This window comes from Olea europaea, chromosome 12 (assembly GCF_002742605.1).
Source record: "Olea europaea var. sylvestris chromosome 12, O_europaea_v1, whole genome shotgun sequence".
In the NCBI taxonomy this organism is placed as follows: Eukaryota; Viridiplantae; Streptophyta; class Magnoliopsida; order Lamiales; family Oleaceae; genus Olea; species Olea europaea.
The window spans coordinates 10,919,768-10,931,664 of record NC_036248.1 but is presented as its reverse complement, the minus strand read 5'-3'; the positions used below and the strand labels follow the sequence as shown (position 1 = coordinate 10,931,664).

General features: G+C 34.0%; 1 protein-coding gene and 1 long non-coding RNA gene across 2 annotated transcripts; one reads left to right on the top strand and one right to left on the bottom strand.

The window, feature by feature from the left end:
* Positions 1–4,452: 4,452 nt before the first annotated feature.
* On the top strand, positions 4,453–8,693 carry LOC111405600. The gene is made up of 3 exons (XR_002704839.1): positions 4,453–4,582; positions 7,095–7,200; positions 8,583–8,693. It is a non-coding gene; the product is annotated as an uncharacterized LOC111405600 (long non-coding RNA).
* On the bottom strand, positions 8,678–11,330 carry LOC111405599 (BAG family molecular chaperone regulator 3-like). Its single transcript, XM_023034559.1, has 4 exons — positions 10,592–11,330; positions 9,990–10,246; positions 9,424–9,570; positions 8,678–9,336 (listed from the first exon to the last, which is right to left on the bottom strand). The coding sequence occupies exons 1-4, from the start codon at positions 10,809–10,811 to the stop codon at positions 8,944–8,946; spliced, it is 1,017 nt and encodes a 338-aa protein (XP_022890327.1). The 5' UTR covers positions 10,812–11,330; the 3' UTR covers positions 8,678–8,943.
* Positions 11,331–11,897: the final 567 nt, after the last annotated feature.

Below are 11,897 nucleotides of genomic sequence, written 5' to 3'. Positions count from 1 at the left end.
GGCCCGAATTTTCTAACATATATGTTAGAAAATGACTCAAAGATTTCTGAAGAATCAATGTCTATTCTAGAAGCACCACATTGGAATGAAGCTATCAATAGTGAGATAGATTCCATAATATAAATTCATTCATAAATGGGAATAAGACTTAGGGTGTAAATGGATTAAAACATGATGGATCCATTGACAAATATGAGGCTAAATTGGTTGCCAAAGGATATAAGCAGGAAGAAAGATTTGACTTCTTTACCTACTCACCCATAACTGGAATCACTTCGATTAGGTTACTAATTGCAACTGCGACAACACATAACCTCGAGACTCACCAAGTGGATGTGAAATCCGGATTCCCAAATGGTGAGTTAGAAGAAGAGATATATATGGACCAACCTGAAAGTGTCTCCAAGTGAAAGCCATAAAGTTTGTAATCTTGTTAAGTCCTTATATGGATTGAACCAAGCTCCTAAGCAATGACACCAAAAGTTTGACAGAACGATATTGTCAAACGAGTTCAAAATAAATGAATGCGACAAGTGTGTATACGTAAAAAATACACCAGATGCCTATGTGATTGTGTGTCTATATGTAGACTATATATTGGTGATGGGCAATAGTCACAAGTGGTGCTAAACGCCAGAAAAATGCTTGCGAAGTATTACGACATGAAAGACATTAGTGTGCCAGATGTAATACTAGAGATAAAAATCTCTAGAACATCGGAATGAATTGTATTTTCCTAATCTCATTATGTTGAGAAAATATTTAAAAAGTTTGAAGTATTAGAGGAAAGTTCGGTAAAAACCCTATTGATACAAATCTACACTTGGTCAAAATAAGGGTGAAAGTGTGTCACAACTGAGATATTCACAAGTAATTGGCATTATAATATATATTAAGAACTGTACTCGATCGGATAATGCTTTTGCTGTGAATAAATTTAGTAGATTCACGAGTAATCCAGACCATGATTATTATGTGGCTTTGACGGGAGCCCTTAGGTATTTGAAATATACCATGACTTATAGATTACATTTCACAAGATATCCTGTGGTGCGAAGGTATACACTAAGTCTATAGATGAAAAGGGATGAAAGCCCTAAAGTGGATGAAATGGAATGAAAGCCGATCATGAAGATTATTTGGATATACAAGAACAATTGGAATATTAGAGAATATTCATAAAGTTCAAATGCATTGCAATGCTTTAATGATGATATTGAATACCCATGTCTGAAATCCACTAGTAAATAAGATAGACTAGTGTAATGGTTTGATAGAAATCCTCCAATCATATTTGAAAATTGATAAAACTTTAGATAAAGCTAATGAGAAGCATGTAGCTTCATAAGAGGATTTCTTGGTGGTGACAATGTGTGTCTATCAAGTGAATAAATCATTGGCTAGCTAAATTTGATAAGATACTAAGTCACATGTAATGGTAAGTCTAAACGACATAATACCATAAGCAGTTGATCTCATTGGTGTAGACTTGTGGATCTATTTATATATGTTTACCAAGAGATCAAGTATACTGCATATCGAAGAGAATGAGATTAAGCCGACTAAGTAAGAATCCTTATGATGGTAACCCTATCATGATGATTGGAGATACCAAGTTCTTGGTTCAAAGGGACAACTAAGTTATGAGGATTCCATGAAGCACTTTGGAAACTAATTTTTCAACTCATTCCTATGATGCCAAAGTGCTTTCTGCAGAGTTGTTGGAGGTTAAAATAAACTTTTAATGATTCATATATCTTGATTAAGTCAAGTGGAGTAGGACAGAATACTCTTAATAAGATATCACCTATGTAAGTGTGAAGTGGGGTCGCTTCAATGAGAATTATTCAAGACTTGAATTCTCTAAATACTTACAGAACCAAGATGGATTCAGGGTCAAAATGAACCAAGTCATGAGAACGATGAACGGTTTATGGGAGATATTGTGTAAGTACTGTTGTCTTGGTTTACACCAACGGCTGATGGTTCAAGAATATCGCTTTCATCAATTCGCTAGTAATCCGATGGTATTTCACTAAGGAAGGTTTAAAGCCAGAAGCTACCTTACCTAATGCAATGTTTTTGGGTCTCTCTGTCTGCATAGACATTTACATTAATTTTAATTCATGTGGGGGATTGTTGAAATTTTGTATCGAAAATTGGTTGTGACCAATTTTACATAATTATTTAAGTGAAATTCTTAATTTAGTGAATGAGAAATTAAATCAAATGTAAGTCACTTAATACTTGAAATTGTTGGAAAATTGTGAGCCTGTTTGGGCCCGATTTTTTCACCCAAAAAATTGATTTTTTGACCGTTATTTCACTATTCCAGCCGTCATATTTGACTTCTTCTCTCACACGTGGACCCCACTTTTCTCCTAACGGTCAAAAAATCAATTCTCAAAATCACTCCCAAACAGGCTCTGTATAGAATATTGTGGAATATTCTAGAAAAGAGTTGGATGAAAAGATGTATTTCCATATGAACGGTTATGACCTTTGGCATAATCATTTTCCAATAATTATAAATTTCAAGGGGTGTGACTCTTGGTATGGTTGTGTCTTTTGACATACCTTTCCAACAACTATATATAAACCTCATGTGTTTGAATTTTATCATTCAAAAAATTCATGAAAGTCAATAGATGGTTTTATATCATTCCATTCCATACTTACACTTTATTTTGCATTAAACACTTGCATCAAAGTCATGGTTATGGTAGAGAGGGAACTCCGTTCAAGTTCATTGGTCGAAGTAATTTGAAGTGCTCCTATGGCTTGACGTGGTCGTTGTATCTTGGAAGATGATTGCCGAAAAATCGTTAGCACCAATACGGGGCAAATTCATCTTAAGGACAAAGTGTCTAACACTTGCCTCGACTGATCGCATCACTCGCATCTCACCTTAATTCTTTCTTCGTATTTGATTTCAGAAAATTAATAACATTCTTTTGATTTCATGTAGGTTTGAAATAAAGAAAGGAAATAATTGAATCTGTCATTTCATTTTCCCAAATCCATTTTGATAAGACAAAATTACGTTTCGATTTCGTGAACATAAATGACATACTTTATAAATATAATATGCACAATATCCGAATAATTTTCCAACATTCTCGTCACATTTTTGCCTTCGAAAAACATGGAATAGAAAATGAGGAATTAATCTTACAAATTTATTATATATAGAGGACATCTCTCAAGCACCCAAGTGACATGACATAATACAATAGATGATGAAACATAATGATTGGTTACAAAATTAATTACACAACCTAGCTATGTCAGTTTAGAAAAGATAACGGGTCAAAAGTCACAACAAATTCATGTGTGAAAATTCAAAACCTTTGTACCATGAAAGGTGTAAACAATAATTCTACTCATATAAATAATATATTACAATACGCACGTTATAAACATTAGAAAAGTCTATATGTACATAATTATTGCACATAATATTGTCTATAATGTGACGTGATAATCATTCAATTGATGATGTGAAAATGTGATATTTGAATTAAAGATTGGATCCAGTGCCACACGTAATTATAGACATCATTATGTAGACAATAATATACATGTAGCACTTTCCTAAACATTATGCATTCTAAGTAAATTAACCATTGATATTATTTAGTTAGGAATTACCAACTAATGTGCTAAATAATATGAGGGTAACATATGTATTAAATGATATGAGAAGAATGTTTCAGAATACGTTTCAGAGTAAAATGCACATGTCCCGATAATGTTTCAGTCTTTTTACATGAAATTGATGTAGTTTGACTTAAGAAGAAGAATGTTCGTGAAGCGTTTTGAAATAAAATGTGCATATCACGAAAGGATAAATGTATGTAATATTGTTTTTATATAAAAATGATGTAGTTTAACTTCGTCATAATTTGAAAAAGTCCGTTAAATTGATTAATTAAAATGTTTTGTGTATCTATTATTTATATATTTAGTTAAGCTGGTTAGAGCATAAGAAGCAAGAATGTTGTATGAAACTTTGATAACAAAACGAAAATATCATTATGGGCAAAATGTATAATTTTGGATGTCAATAAAGATAAGATGGGTGTTGTAGGATTGTGAATGGAAAAGACTATGTTGACAGTTTAGTTACTACGTATAATATAATAATGAATTAATCTGCAAGTACATATTTTTTTTTTTAACGAAATTGGTACAACCAACTGTCTTCTCGTGATTAGCTGTTTCCAATGTCTTATTGTACCAATTCTATATAGAAAAAATTGTATTTATAACATTGCTCATAATGATACATATGTTACCCTCATGTGTAATTCGTAAAAGAAGGTTGATTTTTACTAAAACTCATGTGAAAAATGAGTTAACGGACCAAAAGCCCCGGAAACTATGTCACTACTCAATCCATTTAATTGACCCAAATATTTCAAAGCCCAACTAATGAAATTTCAGTTGAGCCATAATTGTCCCGGGAAATCAAAACCCGGCCCCTCCTAAATCCGCAACTTCTCCGAAATCCAATCCGTTTATACTCGTTCACTCTTGATCCAAACAACGAGGCTTCTTCAACAATGATATCGTGAATCAGGTAACAATAATGTATACATATGAAGTTAAATTGCTTGAAATTTTTTTATTTTTTTTAGTCCACTAGTTACTCTATCTGTTTAATTGATATTTGTTTTAGGTATTTGATTGCAGCAAATTAATTGGGTGTTAATATATCTGTATTTCTATTACTTTCTGATGACTGTTTTTTGATACCACAGTTTTTAGAGTCATCGATTTTTATGAAGATAAAGCATTTTCATGGAGACTAAGTATTAGTTTAATCAAATAGAGCTGACTTTATTGGATAATTTTTTAATAAGAGTTGTCAGATCAAATTCCTAAAGCTGGCATTGTTGATTTACTGACCACCCATAGATTTTTCTTCAAAGTTTGCTATGAAATTATTAGGAAAATAATGATCAGATCAATTGGATTACATTGTCCTGGATATATGCTGGTTTATTTGAGCACGCTTTTAAACTAAACATGGAATAGAAATTGACATTCTCAATGTATGTCAAGCGGAAGCATTGGCTAGATAATATGTGCTCGGGTGTGTGTGGTGTTGGTTTTGGGGGGTACTGCAGGGCTTGCATAAGGAATACTCATTCCATAGCGTAACAAAATTGAGGATATACATAAGGGAGGGGTTTCAAACTAAAATGAATTATTTTGCTGCTTTCTTTCAACACTTGTTCTTTTGAGCAAAATCTTCAAGGTTAATGGAATACTTCATTTAGTAGTGTGATTTCTTGAAGTTCCTGGCCAACCAACACACTGGTGATCATTTTATTTCTTTAAAAAAGGTAGTTTGCTGGTGTTACTAGTATTTTATAGTTATCTTTTCCTTCCAACCTGATAATTCTAATATGGAGCAGTACTAGACATGACAGACTTGGAGATAATTTTATTCGATGATAAATACCGCAATGGAATTGTACATCCGCGATAGCCCTATGAAGACATGACCCCAAGCTGATACTTGATAGGAATATTGTTAAATACTTGATGCTTGTTCCAAATTCGAAGTGCCATTTATACAAATAAGAATCCTATAATAAGGAAAATTTCGTTAGGGGACTGGAGCAGGCCACCTCTTTTGTGATTCAGTTATGACATTGTTCTATTATGTTGAATGACTTAGTTTCTACTTACACATAACAAAGTGAAAGATTGACCGGATAATCTGTGTGTGGGGGGATGAGGTGCTTCGATTAGGAATATCCATACAACAAAAGTACAGATATACACAGAAGTGAGGGGTTTCAAACTAACATGAATAGTTTGCTGCTTTCTTCCCAAAACTCATTCTTTTGAGCAAAATCTTTGAGGTTAATGGAATACTTCATTTAGTAGTGTGATTTCTTGCAGTTTCTGGCTAACAAACACAGTGGTGATCATGTTATTTCCCAAGAAAATGTAGTTTGTTGTTGTAATTATTAGTATTTTATATTTTTCTTTTCCTTCCAATTCGATAATTCTGATCTAGAGCAGTATTGAAACTGACTTGACTTCAGGATAAAATATATATAATGATATATACCACAATGATTGTACATCCATGATAGCCCTAAGAAGACGTGATCCCAAACTGATACTTGATTAAATATCGTCAATTTTTTAATGCTCGCTCCAAATTCAGAATGCCATTTATACAAATAAAAATCCCATAATAACGAGAGTTTTGTTAAGGGACTGGAGCAGGCTACTTCTTTTGTGCTTCAATTATGACATGACATTTCCGTTATATTCAGTAACTTGATTCCTTCTTATGCATAGCAAGTCTAATAGTTAAATTGTGGGCTTATATTGGTGTTATTGACCTTGATTATATGTGTATCACTTTTCATTCTGGGCATCTCTTGAGTTATGCTAGTGTTAGACTAATTATTGTTATATAGTTTGGATTATGACTAGACAACGAAATCAAATAGGGGGCCCCTTAATTTCTATCCGTCGCTCATTAGCTTGTTTTGTCTTCTTTGGTTTCCTTTATGGTGTAATCTGTAATATTAGTTTAGAAATCGAGAGAAAATATTCTTGGAAGAATTAATTTATCAATCTGGAAAAGGCAAATGATAGCTACAATCCCTTGAGATTTTGGGGATTCTTTACATTGTGGTTTCATGCCATGAAAATCTTGATAGATCTCTAATAATACATACCATCCACAGAAGTATCAATCACTAAAATCCCAGTTCCAGTGAGGATTCAGAAGAAATTCAATATCACACCCATTTCTTCAGGTCCTAATTAGAGAATTAAATTCGGGACGGTAACCCACCATAAATGCTGAAATTATTTTTTGTTCACTCCTCAATTGGACCACAAAAAATTTATTACATTTCAAGGAGAAAACTATTCATTGATTAAGTTTGTTTCTAGATTCATATGTGCCTCTTACTGCATTAATATCCTGTTTTGCTATAGTTATAATACAGAACAACATTATCTGAGTAATGAACGCCAAGAAACTGCATGCTACATTAGAATTAACTGAATTTTTTTTCTGAAGGAACTGCAACTGAAAACTTTTATTCCTCTTTCAGGAATAGTTTAGTTGCAAGGAGTGCGGCGGGAGCGTTTGTGGAAAAGTCGAGTGCTCCGGTTGTAAGGGCTGTGTTCATAATTCCTTGTGGCAACGGCAAAGAGAAGGTTCATATATAATGGGAGCTTTTCATTAGTCATAAATCATAATAATTGGGAGTCAAATAACGTTATAGACTAAATGAAGGAGATTTTACTGAATACGTGTAAAAAATTACCCTTGTATTTTATTCATAAAAATAAAAAAAATAAAAAAATAAATGAAATGAAATCTGATTTATTTTCCTCTCGCAAGGAAGGATTACTAAAGTAGTGTGAGAGAAAACGAAATGTGTCCTCTTTTGGAACTTTCTTAAAAGAGGCTTACATTCATTGGTTAACAATTCATAACTCCGAATTGTTCTAGTTTTAAAGTAGAAAAGTTCTTTCTTTTAGAGTCTTTTACTCAAACAAGTTTAGGAAGGTAAGAAATAACTTTATGGAGCTTAATTTATGAGCTTATTTTGTAAATGAAGATGGAGAACAAGAAGAGGAATAAAAGATCAAAGTTATAAAAATATATAAACCTATGGTTCATGTCAATTCGACCCCATGGAGTAAAGGATTGAGTTGGTCGAATGGGCCCTTTTAATAAGGGTATACTTGACATATTGCGGGTGCATGAAGAGGCCTTTAGACAAGAACTTTAAAGTATGGTACTTTTTCATTTCAAACATAGAAAAGCAGCCTGTCAAATAAATTTCTCCCTCCCCCGAATTATTAGTTTTAAGTTAGAAGATTATTTATTTTCTTATATAACTTCCTATTTTTTGGTCAGACATTTAAATATAGATAAGACTGGTATTTCTAAACAGTATAGACATAACTATAAAACATTCAGTATAACTGAAAGTCCTTTCTAAATTTCTTTCCCATATCTTAACCTAGGATCTGAATCAACTTCCATTGCTTAGTTTTACCTACCTTATATGGAGAAGTAATTTCTATTTGTAGTAATTTCTTAGTTAGGAAGAGAAATAACGGTATAATAAGGTTGCAGGTTTCCATATCTGGTAAAAGTGCTGCAGAGATCATCAGATCCAAAGAATAAAACCTGATTTTAATGGTTAAACTAATCCACTTTCATCAATTCCTGCACCCACTATCTGTCTATAATTTGGGTGTTTAAATTAAAGGAGGAAAAAAATAAATAAGAAATGGAACTGTTATGAAATTTCGGTTCTTAGGCAGGGAACCAAGAACCAGATGGGAGAACCAAAACCCGCTGAACCGGGTTGGTGCAGTTCCAAATAATTTTGGTCAACTTCAAGTGAAATGATCCTCAATCATGTTGTCCTTGCTCTTCTTTGCCCCTAATAGGAAGCAAAGTACATAGATTAATCATCATGCCTCAACGTCTGCTTTATTTCGAAGAACACAAAAGCAGGATTTACCTGCTTTAAATAAACAGTATGGAAGAGGTTTAAGATTTTGGTTAGTTCCTTTTTCAGGATGCTCTACCCCGGGAACAAATCCAGCGGAGACAGAGTGGGAACATAGATTTAACAAATTGGAGCGAAATGCAGTTCTTTATCAACGAAAAACCTGATTCCAAGCGGAAGTCTACATAAGAAAACAAATATTACAACCGGGAATCCGTTCAAATGGGATAGCTGGATACAAGAACATCCTATAGTCATGAAGATAGTATCAAACTCTATTATAGTAGCCCCATTTATTCTGAAGTGAATGACGTGGAGGGGATGTTTATAGAACTCTAAATACAGCAAAGAATTGAGAATAGATACCAAAGCAGCTTGAAACAAATCCAAAATGCACATTCACACTAGCACAAATACTTTGGTCTATCACCTAACTCAGCAAATCCCAAGAAAAATTTGGTTGTGCTGGTTTCATTGTGCTTGATGTTGAAGGGGCAACTAGAAAGGTTGCTGGTGTAGATTCAAAAGTTTCCCACTTTGTAGTTATGACAACATCCCCTGAGGCCGAGCGCCTGGAATGTTGCTGATTCTGCTGTTGCTTTGGTGAATCTATAAATGAATGCCGAGCTTGTTGCTGTTCCACAGGTGATGACATGCTTCCATTAGAAGACCCGTGCAAATGCCCATTTGAATACTTCAGCTGCTGTTGTGATTGGACAGACGTAGGTGAATGTACAGGTGTCTGGTATTCATCGCTTGTTGGCGTTGAGTTTTTAATCTTCAACACATCAAGAGTCTCTACACACCTTTGCACTCTTTTAACCTTCAAATTATATTACAAATTCAAGACACTTGCTCCAAATTCAAAAACTGCATTGTTTTAGCCATAACATAGAATCTAATTTTATACCTGCATTTTCCTCTGTAGTTTGACTTCACCATGGGCTATGATCCCATCCAGTTTAAGCAGTTGATTCATCAATAACTCAGTGAGATTTATTACATCCTTTTCAGCCACTTTTCTACCTTTAGAAATTATGGATTCAAGCTCCAAAACCTACCCAGTTTCAACCATATATCAGTTTACTGCGTATAATCATTGCATTCATTCTATCGACCACTAAGTTATAAATCTATTTGCTTATTTATTCAACAGATTACTAGGTAATCATAATGCATCCCAACAAGTGGGAGTAATGGCCAATTCAGCATGATTTTAAGGGAATAGTGACTTGGGCAGTAGGGCTTGTTTTGCATAAACGTAAAGGGATCTTGTTTACAAGATAACACCTTAGTAGAGCCTTGTTTGTAATAACTGTTAACGGGGTAATTGCTTTAGAACTTTTCATAGTCTAGCAATGGATGAACTGGACGGAGAAGTGGAACAAAATCATGTAGCCGACTCTGTATAACAAAAAAGACTTGCTTTCTTACTATATCATTATTGTACTCGCTAGAAGACTTGGGTGGGATTACCTGTCCAGCAAGTTTATCAACCTCCAAGCTGATTTCGGATATTGATTTTGCAGCCCTTTCCATTTTAGCATTTTTCTTCTTCTCAATGTACCTCTTCTCTTGGCTAATTGGATCCTCTACTAACACAATCTTAGATTTGTCCTTCACTCCTACAGTGTCGAGAAAAACTTTAGAATCCCTCTCTTTATCCTTGTAAAATAGCTTCTGGTCCTGGTGATGCAACCCTGTAGGCCCTGTTAACATCTTCTTCAACTCCCCTAGATTACCAAAACCCAAAAATGAACTTCAATTATAATAAATTAAAATCTGAAAAAATTCAAACGAATTTAAGGGGGAACATCACTTTTCTCTACTGACTATTTATATTGTTAAACTACCTCGCCTAAAAACTTGAGCATTTAGAAGAGGAAACATAATTTTTTTTATCTTTTCTTCAACACATACCTCAGGGTTGGACAGTATTCATGGCTGCGACGGCACTAGAACCTATATACTATGTTGAAACATCTCGACTAAAAGCTTAATCTTGTAGCATATGCATTCATTTTTTGTCTTCTAATACATATTTGTATTGAAAGGAGGGGTTTGTTACTGAGACTTACCAAATGTCGCTTGAGAGCTGATATAGATATCGTGGTAACTTGACCCGTATTTCACACGGACCCGAATAGTGGGGGGTGGAGCTTGATTTTGTTCTGCATCGGTTCGTTTTTGGACTAGCATTCCGCCGGGCCTTAGCTCCCATTCATTAGGGTTGCGGGGGGCGGCGGAGCCACCGTTCATATATGGAACCCCATTAGTTTGAGTCTTCATTCTCATCATGTTGATTATCGTGTACTAACACCCAACTAAATTGCTGCCGACAGTTCAATTTGAAGCGATTTGAACTCAGATCAAAGCATTGACTTTGAATTGATCTACAGTTGAATCATACATAATCCTAAACCCAGAAAATCCCAGCTGCTACAAACTCGAAGAATCTGAACCTCTATATACTATACTTCGCTGGAAAGGGTCGCCGTCCGGTGATATTCCGGAGAGTTGAATGAGTTTCCGATCTCCTAAAAAAAAGCCCGAAATGTATTTAAAAAACTCAATTGTAGTTCGCAATCGGCAAATCCTGAAACTTCCGATTAGCCGGAAGAAATTAACCAAGAAAATTATTGTACATGCAGAACAAAAATGAGAAAACAAATGAAATGAAAATGGAAGTGATTTTTGTTCTCTCTCTCTCTGCTTGGCTGTTGAATGTGTATAAAAGGAGAAGACTCGAGAAGGAAGGACAGAGAGAGAGAAGAAAATATGGCATATAAAAAATTAATGGACAGCGAACAGAATAGAACAGAACCTTGAGCTGAGGATACGAAGATATACAAATTCTGATTTAATATTTAATTTATGAATTATGATTGGGTAATTAAGAACCGACCAAACAAAACCGCCAAAGCTTGTCTTGAAAACAACTGGACATGACTACAGTTTGAGAAAGAACTGAAATTTATTTACGAGCTTTGTATTTAAAAATATTTAATCAACTAAAATAAAAAACAAATTAACTTCTGGTAAATACATCTAAATTTTATCACACCCTGGTGGTACTACATTATCCTCAACTTCTTTAACTAGGAGTTTATTAGGACGAATGAATTATCCAAATGGTTACTGAACTTTGCAAAAAAAATTCACGAGATTATTGAAATTTAAAAATCATTCAATTCATGATTGATCTTTGCAAAAGATTTTCATGGGATCATTGAATTTTAAAAATCACTCTATTCATCATTGAATTTTACAAAAGGTTTCCACGGAGTTAATGACCCCTAGGAAACATTTTGCTAAGTTCGGTGATGAATTAGGTGATTTTTAAAGTTCAGTGATTTCGTAGAAACCTTTTACAAAATTCAATGA